The sequence below is a fragment of the Myodes glareolus genome, chromosome 1 (assembly GCF_982192425.1).
Source record: "Myodes glareolus chromosome 1, mMyoGla1.1, whole genome shotgun sequence".
Lineage (NCBI taxonomy): Eukaryota > Metazoa > Chordata > Mammalia > Rodentia > Cricetidae > Myodes > Myodes glareolus.
In genome coordinates this window covers 139,529,074-139,546,710 of record NC_142026.1, presented here as the reverse complement: position 1 = coordinate 139,546,710, position 17,637 = coordinate 139,529,074, and the positions used below count along the sequence as shown (strand labels likewise).

Sequence of the window (17,637 nt, the reverse complement as noted above, 5' to 3'; positions counted from 1 at the left end):
AGCAAGAGGTCCTGCGGTCAGTCTCCAGACTAGATCAATCCCAGCACCAAGGAGAGGGAGACCAACTATGCCCAGTCAGGCTGGCTGAGCTGGTGAGCTCCTGGGCACTGAGAGACCTATTTTTAAAATAAGGTGTGTGTGGGTGGTGGTGGTGGAGAGAGTTCTAATTGTTTTTCCAGAGAACAGGGTTTCAATTCCCAGCACCCACTTTGTTGTAAAAGGAGCGGTGGGCCGCTCCCCACTGCCCAACTCCCGGCTAGCTTTACTCAAAATAATTACACGGAAACTGTATTCATTTAATCACTGCCTGACCCATTAGTTTTAGCCTCTTATTGGCTAACTCTCACATATTGATTCAACCCATTTCTAAAAATCTGTATTGTCTCTTGACTGTGGCTTACCGGCATGAGTCTAACCAGCGTCCGTCTTGGAGAGAAGAGTCATGGCGTCTGCCTGACTCTGTCTTCTTTCTCCCAGCATTCTGTTCGGTCTGCTCCACCTATCTAAGCTGCTGTCCTATCAAAAGGCCAAGGCAGTATCTTTATTTAACCAATGAAAGCAACACATAGAAAGAAGACCCTCCTACATTACCACATGGCAGCTCACAACTACCTGATACCATGGCAGGACAGCAATGCTTATGAAACAAAGCAAAACAAAGTAAGGTGGGGAATGTTTGAGGCAGATCTGTGGCCTTCATGTTTGCCTGTATACATGCACGCACTCATGCACACATGCATGCATGGGCGCACGTGTGTGTGCGCGCACACACACACACACACACAGAGAGAGGGAGGGAAGGAGGGAGAGAGAGAGAGAGAGAGAGAGAGAGCGAGAGCACTGGTATCTTTTCAATGCATCTGGAGCTTTCTATTGAGCTCAGGTCTGCGAGCCTGCTGGGCAAACATTCTACCACTGAGCGACAACCTCAGCTCTCTATTTAAAACAATGACAAAACAAAACAACAGCAATAAAAACCATTTTGAGGCAGAGTCTCCTTAGGTTGCCTAGACAGACCTCCAGGTGGGAGTCTGTACCACCCTGGCACTAGCACTTCAAGCAGTTTTCAAAGGCAAGGTCTCTCTGTCCCGAGTACCAGGGATTCTACTAGGTGTAGAGCACCACACCTAGCTCAATAAATTAAGATACCTATTATCACTTACACACACTGACTCTATAAATGAGTGCTGAGATTCAAAGATGAGTCTTACATACATGTAAAGTCTGTAAATTCTAGTTTTATACCCAAAGGAACAATCTGTCCCAACACTGAGCTGGATTTCTTCTTCTTTCTTTCTCTCTCTCTCTCTCTCTCTCTCTCTCTCTCTCTCTCTCTCTTTCTCCTTCTCTCCTTCCCTCTCTTTCTTTTTTTTTGGTGGGGAGAGGTTTGAGACAGAGTTTCTCTGTGTAGCTTTGGAACCTGTCCTAAAACTCACTCTGTAGACCAGGCTGGCCTCAGACTCACAGAGATCTACCTGCCTCTGCCTCCCAAGTGCTGGGATGAAAGGTGTGTGCCACCACTGCCCGGCAGAGCTGGATTTTCAACATTAAGCAGCTAGTCTCAACATGAAGTCACACTTTTCCTGCATATAGTGTAATGAATATCTATACAATTACAAATTTACTTGTTGATAACACCCCAATCTCTCTCTGCAGTGATGAATCCCAGGCCCTGGCCAGCAGTTGATGAAACCAAGATGCTGGCCAGCATTGATCAAGACAATGGGGGCCGCCAGGGGGCCCAGGTAAGAGTCCCTCTGGGGATGGAAAATGTGTCTTCTGATGCAATGGGTTTTTGGGTTTTAAATTTTTTTTCATATTGAAAAAATGTTTCACATCTACATTTCGAGATATTATTGTTATTTAGCAGTAAAACATCCATTTGAGTAAGTAGTTGGTGTGGCGTGCATTTTTAGATTCTTATTCCATGAAAAACAGTGTTTTTATCTCCCCTATCTAACTTCACTGAAGAAGGCACAGCACAATAGCAGACTTGATTCCCGCATTCCTGGTGACCTCAGGAGAGGAACCAGGGGACTGAACATCTTGGGGAGAGAGCTGGGTTACCAAGACAACCAGCTGCTGCTTGCATCACTATGACCAAAGCAACGAACACAATGGAACAGAAGGCGTGTTTACTGTGACTCTCAGTCCACCGTGACAGGGAGGGCATGGCGCTCATGCCTGTGGGAGCATGTGCTGAGATGCTGGACCCATGGGAACCTTCAGAGGCCCATCCCTAGGGGACCGTACTTCCAATAGTTAGACCTCACTTTTCCAAATGGTCCACAGTCTCCCCAGCGATGCCACCAGCCGGGGAATGAGTACCTAAGATGCGAGACTCTATGGGGAGCATTCCATATTCAAACTACAACAACTGGAAGCAATGTTTTGGCGAGAAAGAAAATGACTCATTTTTTCTTCTATAAAGTCACAATATAATCAATTCAGGAAGCCTTCCCTTTAGAGCATGGTTGTTGGGGTTGGAGGAACACTCAGTGGTTAAGAGAACTTGCTGTTCTTCCCGAAGCTGTTGGTTCAGCTCACAGCTACCTGTAACTCCCACTTCAGGGGATCTGATAACCATGGGCACTACACACACACACACACGCACACACATGCACACACACGCACACACATGCACGCATGCATGCACACACGCACACACACGCATGCACACACACACGCACACACACGCGCACGCACACACATGCATGCACACATGCACACACACGCACGCATACACACGCACATGCACACACACATGCACACACATACACATGCACACATGCCCACACACATACACATACACACACGCTCACACACGCGCATATACACAAATCTTAAAGAAAACAGAAAATAGGGTTTTTGTGATCCCACAGGGTCTGTGTTTTGACGAGGAAGGGCTGTTCTTTGGAGTGCAGGCTGCTCACATAAGCTGGATTCAGTTGTTGCCTTAGTGAGACACTTGTCTCTGTGATGTGGGATTCCTCTCTGTATGCTATGAACACCATTGGTCAATAAAGAATCTGCTTTGGGCCTATAGTAGGGCAGAATATAGCAAGGAAAATTCAAACAGAGATAGAGAAAGAGAGTAGGCAGAGTCAAGGAGATGCCATGTAGCTGCCACAGGAGAAAGCTGCCAGTTGCCAGCCAGAACCTTACCTGTAGGCCACAACCTCATGGTGATACACAGATTAATAGAAATGGATTAATTTAAGATCTAAGAGTTACCTGGGAATATGCCTAAGCTATTGGCCAAACAGTGTTGGAATGAATATAGACTCTGTGTGATTATTTGGGTCTGTGCAGTAGGAAACGAGCAAGCAGCCTCCAACTACAGCTCTGCCTCTGGCCTCTGTCCGCCCTCAGCTCCATGGCAGGACACGAGGCTGCGATCTGACCCACCACAAGCTTCCAGTCCCCACCAGTCCTGCTGTTCTGTGTATCTCTGTCCCTTCCAGCTAAGTGATTCCGTGATAAGGAGCCTCCCCATCCAGGCAGAGGGTCAAAGTTTGGATATTAAAGCCTGAAGGCTCTCAGGAGTCAGTGCGGACCATGCATGCATATCCAGGCTGTGCTGGGACAATGATATTTCAGAGACAGGGCTTCTCTGTGTACCTTTGGGGCCTGTCCTGGAACTTGCTCTGTAGACCAGGCTGGCCTTGAACTCATAGAGATCCACCTGCCTCTGCCTCCTGAGTGCTGGAATTAAAGGTGTGCACCACCCCGGCACTTGCCGGATTTTAATTTATACACTTATCATGGTGATGATGGAGAAGTCCAATCCTGGGGAAGGAAACCTGAGTTTGACTTTTGACCTTGCTTCCTAGTGGGTAGTTTGGGTGGGGCATTAACCTCTTTCAACTTCTTCCTCTAGAGAGGCACACCGTCTATGTCTATTTCAGAGGTCCTCATAAGCGGGCCCACAGGGATAGGTCCAAGTACTGACTGCTCGGAGGATAAACGTGAAGACTTGAAGACTGAGTGCTGTTGAGAACATTTTCTTCCACCACAGAGAGTTGTGTTAACTTTAATTTTTCTGTCTGAGAGAGAGGCATGCTGCACAGCCTACATTGACCTCAAAATTGCAATCCTTCCGTCCCAGGTACTCAACGTGTTGTGTTTTGAGCTTCTCTACTGGGAAGCTACTTCTGCCCAAGTGGGAGCTCACATTCTTAGACACATTCCTTCCACGGTGTCCAGCCTGCAGGCAGAGCTGAGCCACACTCTCGTGGGAAGACTGCCTCACACACAGGTGCAAGGAGCACCTCATTTTTGGTTTGCTACACAGACCGTCCCTGAGGGGGTGGGGGGAGGACAGTCCGTCAGATGGCTGAACTTGACTGAGAGTTTAATTTACAGTCAACGGTTTAATTTACTTACCAACGGCATTCACCGGGGAGGACAGAGGGTCTTTCACTGTAGATTCCAGATCTTCCCAGCAGTTTTGAAACAAATTAAGCCTTACTCACAGCGCAGGAAAGGTGCTTTTCTCGAATGGGGGTAGAAACGGGCAGCTGTTGAAGGCAATCATCGTCTTTATCGTCTTTGTAGAAATGCCAATACGATGGGGTTCAGGTAGGTGTGGGGGGAGTGACTGGGTTTAGGTGAGGTCAGGATGAATGTCCTCATAAAAGGATCTGGGGGTTGCTGTCCCTCCTCCATGTGAGCACTTACTGGGGGAGGTGACTGTCTCCATTCCTAGGACCTGCTGTGCTGACTCCCAGTATCTCTCTTCCTCCTTTTGGGTCACGAAAAAATAGATTCTTGCTATTTAAACAACCCAACCCGTGATACTCTATGATAGCAACCCGAGCTAGCCCGAACTAAGACGATATTTCAGTATATGCATTGCATGATTTCTTCTTTATCTTGGGTAGCTTCAGAGACCAGAGAGAGGATCCATGGGAAGACATTAGAAAAGTAAAGTGATGTTGATCTGACCCACAAATATGGGTCAATGCGACCAATATGGCCAGGAAGGGTAACAGTGCTTCCGCTAACTGAAAATGCATTAAAAACTGAGAACAGACCAGAAGCAACTAGAAAAGTGAGCCTGTAATGTGAAAGAGAGGTGGCCTACATCCCTCTCTCGACAGCTGTCAATCACCTTTAACTCCAGGAATGGGGCCTCCTGAGATGGCGTGTCAACTGGTGTCATTGTTTGGGTCCTGCATAGGTAATCATATTGTTGAGATGTCATGGGTGTAGCCTCCCTGTTGTATACAGGAGACAGGCTTGCAGCAGACGACCTAGGCCTCTGGCTCTTTCAAGCTTCCCATGCCCTCTCCTGCCATGTTCCCTGAATCTCCAGTGTCGGGCTTGTGTTGTAGACCAGCTGGTGCTGGCCAGTCGTGAGTTTCTGGAATAGTCTTTATCTGATGCAAAAAGAAGCTTCATTTTTGGATAAGATATATTTTTAAATGCTATATAATTAATGGATCAGTTTTTTAGATTTTTAAAGGTAATTTACATGTGTGAGTGTTTTACACTGCATGTATGTCTCTGCCCCAGGTGTATGCCTGCTGCTCACAAAGGCCAGAGATGTGTTGGGTCCCCTGGAACTAAAGTGGAATGCGGTTGTTAGCTGCCATGTGGGTGCTGGGAATCAAATCCCATGTCCACTGGAAGAGCAGTTAGAGAGCTTTTTTAAAAAATTTAATTTGTTTATTTTACATCCTGACCACAATTTCCCCTTGCTTCTCTTCTCCTATTCCCTCCCCTGAGCTCCCCTCTGCCCCAATCCTACCCATCCACTCCTTCTTTGTTTATTTTTAGAAACGAAAGGCCTCCCATGGTTATCTACAGAGTATGACCTATCAAGTTGCAGTAAGACTAAGCTCCTTCCCTTTGTATTAAGGCTGAGTAAGGCAACCCAGGATGAGGAATAGGTTCCTAAAAGCCAGCCAAAGTGTCCGGGGCAGCCTCTGCTTCCGTTGTTGGGAGTCCCACAAGTAGATGATGCTACACAATTGTCACACATATGTAGAGGGTCTAGGTCAGCTCCTTGCAGGCTCCCTGGCTGTCAGCTCAGACTCTGTGAGCTCCTATATGCCCAGGTTAGTTGATTCTGTGGATTTTCTTATAGTGACCTTGACCCCTCCGGTTCCTCCAGTCTTTCCTCTCTTCAGCAGGATTACCTGAGTTTGGCCTGTGTTTGGCTATGGGTCTCTGCATCTGTTTCCACCAATCACTGGATAAACAATTTCTGATGACAGTTGGGTAGGCACCAATCTAAGAGTATAGCAGGATGTTATTAGACATTGTTCCTTGGGCTTTCTTTTTCTCTGATCATGTGTGGTGCTACCCTAGGTCTCTGGGTCGTCCAGCCCCTAGGTCCTGGCCCTCCAGGCAGTGTCAGGGGTGAGCTCCCTCTCATAGTATGGGTCTCAGACTGGACCAGTCACTGGTTGGCCACTCTCTCAATCTCTGTGCCGCTCTTACCCCCAACACATCCCACAAGCAGGACAGATATGTAGGCAGAAGGTTATGTGGTTGGTTGGTTTCCCATTCCCTCCCTTGGAAATCTTGCCTGATCACAGGAGACAGCCAGTTCAGGCTACGCATCCCCTATTGCTAGGCGTCTCAGCTGGGTCATCTTGTAGATTTCTGGGAGTTTTTCTTGCACCAGGTTTCTACCTGGTCCCCAAATTCCCTCCCTTTCCAGTCATCTCTTTTAGTACTCTCCCCGCCACCCTCCCGGGGAGAGCTAAGCATCTCCCCCTGAGCCTTCCTTGTTACATAGCCTTTCTGAATCTGTGGACTGTGCCTGGTTATCCTTTACATATACTATCCACTTATAAGTAAACACATATTATGCTTGTCTTTCTGAATCGGGGTTACCTCATTCAGTATGATTTTTTTCTAGTTCCATCTATTTGTCTTCAAATTTCATGATGTCATTGTTTTTAAGACCTAAGTAATCTCCATTGTGTAAATGTAACACACTTTTTATTTCAGTCGAGGGACATGTAAGTTGTTTCCAGGTTCTGTCTATTGCAAGTAAAGCTGCTCTGGACATAGCCGAGTAAGTGTCCTTGTGATTAAGCATCCTTTGGGTATAGCTGGGTCTTGAGGTCGATTGATTTCCAATTTTCTAAGAAGCTACCATATTGATTCCCAGTGTGCTCCCCAGGATAAGTTGCCACTTGAGTTTTAGATCTGATAGGTGTCCGAGGGACTCTCAGAGTTCTTACTCCCTAAGCCATCTGTCTCTCCATTTTTTAATGATTTATTTATCTTTATTTTATGTGCATTGGTATGTGTTTTGCCTGCCTGCATGTCTGTGTGAAGGTAGCAGACCCCTGGAACTCTAACTGCAGACAGTTGTGGACCACCATGTGGGTGCTGGGAATTGAACCCTGGTCCTCTGAAAGAGCAGCCAGTGCTCTTAACCACTAAGTCATTTCTTCAGCCTCTCGGCCCCCAGAGAATTTTTTAAATGAGTGTTTTGCCTGCATGTATGTAAGAATACCAGTTACATACAGTGCCTGCTGAAACCAGAAGAGGGTGTGAGGTCCTCTGGAAATGGATGCACAGACATTTCTCAGCCTCGGAGTGGGCTTTGGGAACCAAACCCAACCCTGGAGTCGGCTAACTCTCGATCCTCCTGTCCTACTAACATGTAATAACTAAAGGGCGGTGGGATAAGACTCTGGAGAATAAACTACAAGTAATTAGTGTCCTGGGTAAGTGTTTGACACGCGGAAGCCTGGTCCTCATGGGAGGCGGTGAGACATAGGTCTGGCGGGTGACCTGCAACCGCACCAGACACCATCTTGGTTAATCCGAGCCCTCAGTCTGGGCAGGGGTGTTCCTGAAACTTTTAGAAGACTCACTCTGGAGGTGAGGAAAAGGTTCACGGAAGAAGATACCAGATAACCACTGGTACAGAGCTGGCCCTGGATCCAGACCCACCCTATCCCTAAAACCCATAGGTCTGCCTGGTTGCGTGCCATCCCCCTGAGCTGGGGATTACAAGGTTTGCAGGGCAGTGCATGCAGAAAACATCCCTTGCAGGGCAGTGCATGCAGAAGACATCCCATGCACAACAACGGTGAGTTTATGGAGTCCAACAGTTTATTGTTTATTTTTAAGGATACATTTTATTATTTTATGTGTATGTTCAAAAGCAGGTGGGTGCGGAGGAGGCTGGGAGAGGATGTCCGATCTGCTGGAGCTGGAGTCACTGTGACTCTGGTCCTCTGTGAGAGCAGCACTCCTAGCCTCTGAGCCATCTCTCCGGCCTCTAACGTCAAAACCCACAAGAGTGAATCAGACAGTGGCTTCTAAGCCTGGCAGGCTTTCCTTCCATTGCCTTTGCTCCGTGGCTCTGGCTCTTCGTCTCCCTGCCTGAGGAAAGTCAGGTGAATTTGAAATTAGTTTCAATACAGAGGCTGATGCAGCTCACACCAAACTGTGAGAAAGCCTCCGCCTTTAATCTGGCCTGGCCCACAGGGAGGCCAAGCTCCTGTTTGGTCTGAAGGAGCAAGGCACACACACACATCTGGGCTCCTGGTGGTGACTCAGGAGCTGTCGGGAGGAGGGGACGGTTCACAGCAAGGCGAGAAAAAATAAAACCCGAAATGAGTTAAGACTCTTTCAAACATGAAAAGGGGGAAGAGGTGCCACTGAAATTAAATTCAAAATGAATCTAAGGTAATGGCCCTAGCATTGTCAACAAGCAGGACCATCCGGCACAGACACGGGCAGCTGGGGCAGATGGCCCAGATAAGGGGAGAGAAAGACAGGGTTGCACCAGCCTAAGTCCAGTCCACATGCTGTGTGCTTTCACGGCGTCTGTGTGTGCGAGCTCACGGGCTGTCTAACCACTTGGCATGAGAGGCAGCGTCCGTTAGAGATGAGATTCAGGTTGGCATGTGTGTCATGAAGTTGGTACTGGATGAGTCGTAACCACTAAGCCATGGGTCTTTTGAATTAGGGTTACCGTGGTACCGCCGATATGATATGTTTAGGCCCGACTGTGTGGCCCAGGAGCAACTCCTAGTAGGCTTTGTCTCATGGGAATGGCTGTGTCTCCTCCCACCCCACAGAGATGTAGGCAAGATGCCAACGGTGCTATCAGAGAGCCCAGCAGGAGCCCACCTTCCTCCTGTGCCTGCCTGCTGTGGGAACAGTCTGCTCCATTGGGAGGGCACCTCCCATTGTTCCCTGGACGATCACTGCCACCTCCTTGGTATTGTTTTGATTGTTTTGCTTTTAAACAGTGTGCACCCAAGGATAGAAGCTACGCTTTGCCCACTGAGGCGTCTGTCTGATGGTGTACGAGAAGAAGGCTGGTAATGTTGCAGCCACCTGAGATTGCTGTCCGCGTGGTTGCTGCTCAGATGCAGGCCAGCTCCTGGGCATCCTCTTCATTTCCCTGTCCTGGCGCAGGTGACCCTGTTGCAGGAAAATGGCGTAGGGGTTGCTATTCACACACATGGAGCAGTAGCCCCAAACCCATCAATCCTGTGAGGCACACCAGATCTATGGCTGAGGGATTCTGCATTAATGACCTTGGGATACATTAGAATGTAAGTCTCCAGGCCTTCTTCACTACCTGAACCTGAAACTCTGAGCTTGGGCCAATCCTCCAGGACTTCTGGCGTGGACACTAGTCTGAGATCCAGGTGCTAGACACTAGCTCAGCTCAGGTGTTCCCGCATCCGTACCGAGTTAGCTGCACTGGATCTGTGAGCGACAGGCTGCCTGAGTGTGGGTCACCAGTAGAGAGATTTGGATTTTCAGTGTTGCTTCTGTGCTTTGCACCAGTCCTGTGTGGTGCCTCTCAGGCTTGCCACACTTCCCCAGCCCTGCCGTAATCGTGATGGCAGAATACCTACACCTGAGATAAGTGTTCACTAGTGGATTCTCAGAATACCTACACCTGAGATAAGTGTTCACTAGTGGATTCGCCCTGGCCCGGAACCTAGGGATAACGTGACATACTTGGGAATGATTCATCCATTGTTGCTTTGGGTTTTGAGACAAAGGTCTCACTAAACAGTCTCTCCCAGACTGGCCTTGGTGTCTCAGGCTCCTAAGTAGCTGGGAATGTGGGGGTGCTCACCACAGCCAACTCTGCTAAGGACTCAGCAAGGCTGGTTGGGAGTTGGGATTTTCAACGCTGGGACTGGAACATAGGCCCCCCACCTTTACTAACCAAATGCTCTGGTACTGAGCAAATACAGCAGACACCAGCCCCCAAGTAACCAAATACACCTTCCCCCCAAATTCCCTGGGAGACCAAGTTGCTCTGTTGTGCTGACGCTAAGTCTGTGGGATCATATGGAGTGCGTGAGAACCTGCGACCACAGGGTGACATGCCAGAGGCCTTGGTGGTCTAGTGTGGAAAGCTGAGGGGGACCTAGCTCTGTGTGTGTGAGATCGTTCACTCAGTCTACTTGGTGCTGCACAAGGGAATGTCTGAGGCCATCTCTCGCTTCTGAAGACTGGGAGGATGAGGTTAAGGGGCTGCAGTTGGGGAGGACCTTTCCCTTGTAGGAAGGTGAAAGGACAAGAGGTGAGGAGAGGGAAGAGGGGTGCACACTTGTGTGCACAGACGTGAGGAGAGGGAAGAGGGGTGCGCACTTGTGTGCACAGATGTGAGGAGAGGGAAGAGGGGGTGCGCACTTGTGTGCACAGACGTGAGGAGAGGGAAGAGGGGTGCGCACTTGTGTGCACAGACGCATCTGTCAGTGACCCACTCCCATGAGAAGAACACCGACCCATCACTGGGCAGAGCCAGGTGACAGACTACCTCTGGATAAGTCCCACCTTTCACAGCTATGCATGAGGGGTTAATCCCAACAGGTGGATCCACAGGCTGTCAAATCACAGGCACCACCCTCTCAACACAGCCTGAAGGCACATGACTTGACCAGGGGCGCAATGCTAAAAGGAAAACTTTTCCCCCTTGTGACCCTGTTTTGCTCAGGATCTTTTCATTCAAACCTGGGTAAATGCGTCCTTAAAGCAGTTACACAAATCATTTGTGAGCGTAAATCACAAAGACATTTACAGCAAGAGAGTTCTTTGTTCTACATAAACGTCACCATCTACTAAAGAGAAGGCAAATTTGCATGCTAACGAGATGATGTGCTTATTTGTTTTCCGTAAAGAATGAAATCTTTGTTGACTATTTTGATCCTTCAGGACACAGAGCATATTCAGGGTTTATCAGGGTTGATTGATATTTAGATTTTATAACTACTAGTGCTGAAAACCTCACTAAGCATATGTACATAATAACGATAGCAGAAGACTGTCTCAGTGCTGAGATTGCACTTGGCATATATACCTAATGACAGCAGAACTCTGTTTCCAGCCACCCCTGAGCATGGATACATCATAACAATAACAGCAGAAATAGGTTTGCGGCCATTTCAGAAATTTTTTAGGTTCTGTTCTAATCCCAGGTCACAATTTACTTAATAATATTTTGAAGAAGTCAAATTCCAATCAGCAGCTCAACTCATAGTGTTTAAAATCGAGCATCCCAACACAATACAGTCCAAAGATGTATTGAAATGGGTAGTTATACACTAACAAATGATGATGGGGAAATATCCAGAAACCTTCCATGTTGCAACATTTAGTCACTCTACTTTCTGTGAGGTCATGACCCACTGTTTAAGCAGCTGTGCTCTGTAAAAGACTGTGGATTGTTAAGATCAAACGCTTACTTCTAACCTTAGCTAAATATCACCCTCCCACCTATCCACACACTTAGCCACCCTCATAACCGTCTACCCACTGACTCACCCGTATATTCATCCGTCTGTCTGTCTGTCTATCTCTCTATCTATCTATCCTCTATCTATCTATCTATCTATCTATCTATCTATCTATCTATCTATCTATCTTCTACCTATCATCTATCTATCTATCTATCTATCTATCTATCTATCTATCTATCTATCATCTATCTATCTATCTATCATCTATCTATCCATTATCTATCTATCTATCTATTTATCTATCTATCATCTATCTATCCATTATCTATCTTCTCTATCTATCTATCTATCTATCTATCTACCTGTCATCTACCTATCTATCTATCTACCTATCATCTATCTATCTATCTATCTATCTATCTATCATCTATCTATCCATAATCTACCTATCTGTTGTCCATCTACCCTTCTAGCCATATGTACACCCATTCTTCTTGTCTCCATCCACGCATACACTGTTTACCTACCTGTCCATCAGCTTGCCTATCTATCAACGCATCCATTCATTAAAAGTCTTTCAATTGAGGCCAGGGAAATTGCTCAGTGGTTTAAAAAACAAATGCTGGTCTTGTAACCCTGGCAGGATCTGATGTGGGATACCCCTCTGTATGCTGTGAATATGTTTAATTAGCATTAGTTAATAAAGGAGGCGATTTGGCCAATAGCCAGGCAGAACAGAGCCAGGCTAGAAATCAAAGCAGAGAGACAGGGAAAAAGAAGGCAGAGTCAGGGAGATGCCAGCAGCTGCCCGAGAAGCAAAATGTGAAGTTGTAAGAGCTAGTTAATAGTAGTCTGAGCTAATAGGCCAAACAATATGTAATTAATATTAAGCTTCTGAGTGTTTATTTGGTAACTGGAGGGCAGGAGAGAAACCCCCAGTTAAAATGATCAGAGATCAAACACTGGAACTCACTCACATAAAATGCAATATTCGATGGCACACATCTGCAATTCCAGCACTCTGGGAAGTGGAGACAGAATTGCATGCATGTGGTATGTATATACACACACACATATACACACACGTACACACGTGTACACACTCAATGCATAAACACACAATAAACACTTTGAAACAGCATTTTTAAATCTGTCATTTAAACCAGATGTGGTATTGTATGCTTGTAATCCCAGCCCTGGGGAAGTAGAGGCAAGAGGGCAAGGGGCCTAGGATTCAAGGCCATTCTTAGCTACATGAATCTGAGGCCAGTGTGGACAATCTAAGTCCCTGTCTCAAAAGCCAAAAACTAACCAACCCCAAACAAATTCTTCATTTGATTTGGCTTCAAAATAGACTGTGAGAAGCAGGCAGATGAACCAGCTTGGTCAGGGACTAATGTTTTAATCGTTTTAAAGCATCTGTGTGCCAGGTGGTGGTGGTACTCAGGAGGCAGAGGCCTTTAATTCCAGCACTTTAATTCCAGCACTCAGGAGGCAGAGGCAGGCAGATCTCTGAGTTCTGGGCCAGCCTGGTCTACAAAGTGAGTTCCGGGTCAGCCGGACTTGAAAAACCAAACCCGTGTGTTAAATATGGTGACTTTAGAAGGGACTGAAGGAGCTACAGGAGTCAGGGTATCTGCTAATGGGAAAAATTTCACAGAAATGTCTCTCTCTTTTGTTTTCTTCCGAATTACTGTCAGCAGGAACTCGGAATTCTATTTTCTTTCCGCTTTCCCATAAGCATGCTTCTGGGGTGAGGACTGCGTAGAAGTGCCTTCATGAACCGTGAGAAAGCGGCCAGAACGGCAGCTGAGCAAAGGCATTCCTGAGAGATGGGGGGTGTCTAAATATCCCCTCGGGACTCCAGTGACTGGATTTTAAAGGACTTGTTGACCATCCCTGCCTTCCCACCGTGCCCTTCCTGGGACTGGTGGCCTGAGACCAGGGAAGAGCATGTAATGGTTGCTCCTCTTAGGTCTCTGCCCTGCACATTCACACACACACACATGCACCCCCAAACACACATACACTAACGAGTAAATACAACATGCGTACACATACACAACACCGCACATGAAGTTCCCCAATACAAAAGAGTTAAGAATCTGTCCCAATGGCAGAGTTCTTGTCTAGCATGATTGAGGCCCTGGGGTCAATCCCTAGTAACAAAATAGGTACTAACAGTTTAACATGTATTTTAAATCAAAGAATAATTCTATTATACTTTGAATTATTGCTAATCATTTTACATGAGGCACTGAATGTGTTGTTCAGCTTTCTGACCTGTGACAAAATGCATGTGATAGTTCTAAGGAAGAAAGTTGAATTTGGCTCTTGGTTGCAGAGGTTTAGTTCCCTACGCCCTGATGCAGTCATCACGATGGACGCAGTGTGGGTGCCCGGGAGGGAAACAGAGAAGAGGAGGGGCTCAGGGTTCAATATTGGCTTTAAGACTTTACCACAAAAGACCTAACTTTCTCTTACCAAGTTCCAGATTTTAAAGGTTCGAGAGCCCTCCAACGGTAGGACAGACTACTATTGAAATACTCAGTGAACACACACAACATTAACTTCTGAATCTGTCGCAATTGTGTGTCCCATCTTGAGTCATGAGCTTAAACTGAGTGTCCTCAGAGACAAGCATTTCTACATAAATGTAAATAGACTTCAGGAACGAAATCGCAACACCTGCTTTGTTTAAGAAGGACACTGTGGAAGTGACCCCTATTCTAGTGCATTTACGATGTCTGTGACAAATCCTAAATTTGTGACCAGAATCAATTTAGGGGCGAAAGAGGCTTATTTCTGCTTTCAGATAGAGTCCATCATTGAGAGAACGGGGGCAGGGACTCAAGCAGGACTTTGTTTCTGGATCCCTCAGACTCAGGATTACCCAGCTTTCTTATAGCCCAGGACCATGTGTCCAGGGTGGTGCCACCTAGAGTGGGCTGGACTACAGACTTCCCCCCGCCCCCCCGCGATCAGGGGGCTTATCTTTCACCTTTGACAGAAACTGGGGAAATCCAAACCGGTTACCTTTACAAGGAGGAGGCCACTAGCTCATAGAAAAAGTACTTCCGTGAAGGAGGACACAAGAGCATGCCTCCCAAGTCTGGAATGACACGTGAAGACAGCTTCTTCTGTCTTGGAGCTTGATGGGGCTGAGCTGTGGGCATTCAGACCATAAACAGCTAGCGAGCATTTACACCTGTGGTCTGTGGTTGCAGTAGGGCAGTTCCTGCCCCCTCCATCCCTGCCTTCCCACCACCGCCTGTTCTCCATGCCCGAGACCGCTTGGAACACTTGCCTTGGCTGGTAACACTACAGTGTGTTTTTCTCTCAGCTTCAAGGCGAGGCCACTTTGCCAACAGAGGCCTCTGTCTTTCTCCTTGACTCCTCAGGGCAGAGATGCCGACAGGAGAATTTCTGCTCCCTGTCTCCCTCAGACAGCTCGAGGTCCTCTCTGTTGTATTTGAGAAAAGCTAGGGTTCCAGGCTGTTCAGGAGAGCACCCAGCTTGGGTCAGCAGAGGGGAGGCAGAGTGTGACATGGCTGGGATCTCACTGTTTGGGGGAGACCCCCCCCCCGTGTGTGTGTGTGTGTCCTGAAGAGCCTCTCTGTTGCTGAGAGACGTACTGCAGGGAACTGGGTCTATCATACTCGATCAGCCCTTTGTAAGGAGTTGTGGTGTGAGATGAACTAAGAGAGTCTAGACATGTCTAGTACCATGGTGGAGAGGCCCCTTCATTATGCTATTCCAATGCCAGCACTGCATCCTCATGTGGGAGGTCATGTATGCTGTGAATATGTTTTATTGCCATTGGTAAATAAAGAAGCTGATTTCTGCCAATGGCTTAGCAGAGTAAAGCCAGGCTGAAAGAGATATATAGAGAGAATAGGCAGAGTCAGGGAGAAGCCATGTAGCCACCCGCAGGAGACAGACGCCTCCTCCGGAGCCCTCTGGAACCTTGCCAGTAAGCCACAGTCACGTGGCGATACACAGATTAATAGAAATGGGTTAATTTAAGATATAAGAATTAGCCAGAAATACACTTAAGCAGTTAATACAGATTTCTGTGTGATTATTTCGGTTCTGGGCAGCGGGAAACGAACAAGCAGCCTCCGTCAACAGCATCCCCTCCTGCTGGCTGTCCCTTTGAGGGTCTCACCTCCCAGTCTGCAAGCCTTGTGCACTGCTCTCATTGGCTGTCTGTTCCTTGCGCTCTCTGGCCAGTCACCTTACCCCTTGCTGTTCCTCACACATCCTGACATGCTCATGTCCTAGTCCTTGGCACATTAGGGTCCTTTATCTGGAAATCCTACCTGTCCCTGCCAGCAATTCCTCCCTTTCAGGCTTCTGCCGTGAGGCCAGAGACATTTGCTTTAGGAGGATGGAAGCCCATCTTGGGAACTTGCCACTCTGGGGGATGGAGTCCACTCGTTGCTTTGTCATTATCTAATATCATTTATATTTTATTATATTTTCATCATTTTTCTTTTTATTGCTGTGTTACCAGTGTGTAGGAAAGTGGCTGGCCTTCAGCATTTGATACATTGCCAGGAAGACTGGAGACAAAACTTTCCTTGATGATGCTTTTCATTTCACACACACACACATGCGTAAGATAAGTTAACACAGTTTAAGGACACAGACGAGCTCAGCACTGAGGCAAGGCCTTCTGCCACCTGCTGCCCCAGGTGGAGCAGTTGTCCCCTGCCCTCTGCTCCCTGCCTGCCATTGCCTGCTCCTCCATCCCCACAGATGTCTTCTGGTCATGACCACACTTTATCACTTCTGCAAACCTCCCATTGGCTCCAGCCCAAGAACACTCTGTCTCCCATTAAGGATTTTTTGGTCTCTTTGCTGGTGTGTTCCCTTTGGATTCAAGGTAGATGGATCTTCTACCTTGGAGTAGGCAGAGCACGGTCCAAACACACTCCTTGGTGGGGCTCATGCCTGGACTTCTGCTGTAGAACACCCATACTCCCGACGCCTGACCCCGGTTCTCCTGAATTCAGGCTGGGTTTTCCAGTTCTTTTCTGTTCCTTGTTGCCTGTGCAGGGTCTTCCTTTCTACCCACATGGCTTTTCATTGTCAATCCATATCACCTGATTTAGACTTAAAAATGTCTCCAGGGCAGAAGGTTCTTCGTACTGGGACACCATTAAGTGTGTCTCAGGAATGACTACTGAGAATTGGGGTGACCAAGGCCATCAGCACTGGCTTTTCCTTTCCCTGACCTTGGCAAGCTTCTCCCACCTAGTCACATTCACCCATGGTGAGCCTGGAAGGGACTAAGGACACGCTGGCTTAAGCCTTTGTCAGATCGACAGTGTCCCTTACAGACACACTGCTGATGCTGATATGCTCACAGTTGCTCAGAGTGGCCTCCAGCGCTTCAGCTCTTCTTGTTCTTCATTGGGGACGGCAGTGACTTAACCCTGGCTTCTGCCAAGCACAGGTCATAGACCGGTAACACGTTAACCCACAGTGTCTACGGCTGTGAAGCAGAGAGGAAAGGGAATTCCAGGAAGGAAAGCCAGCAGCTTTATCTGCCGACCCTTGCTCTTCCACTTATTTCCTGCAGACCTTGGGCAAACCTCGATGTCTCCATAGTTTTCTTTTCTTACTTCTAACTCGGGAGCCCTTGGAGGGTCTCAGCTTTGTAGATGGAAGTTTCTGTCCCACCGGGCCCCACAGCTGTTCAGTCCCAAAGAAACACACAGAGGCTTATATTAATTATAAACTATTTGGCTTCTTACCTCAGGCTTGTTACTAACTCTTGTAACTTCTATTAACCCATAATTATTGTCCATGTTTAGCCACGTGGCTTGATACCGCTTCTCAGTGAGGCATGCTCGTCTTGCTTCCTCTGCATCTGCCTGGTGACTGTTTCTCTGCCTTTCCTCTTCACAAAATCCTCCTAGTCTGGTTGCCACACCTATACTTCCTG

General features: G+C 47.4%; 1 protein-coding gene across 1 annotated transcript in view; it reads left to right on the top strand.

The window, feature by feature from the left end:
• Nucleotides 1-17,637, top strand: part of LOC125391579 (uncharacterized) — a 64,083-nt gene that overhangs the window by 30,065 nt on the left and 16,381 nt on the right. The window contains exon 7 of the mRNA XM_087900269.1: nt 1,657-1,745. Within this exon, the coding sequence (XP_087756395.1) occupies nt 1,657-1,745 (89 nt within the window). The remainder of the gene's footprint in view (nt 1-1,656; nt 1,746-17,637) is intronic.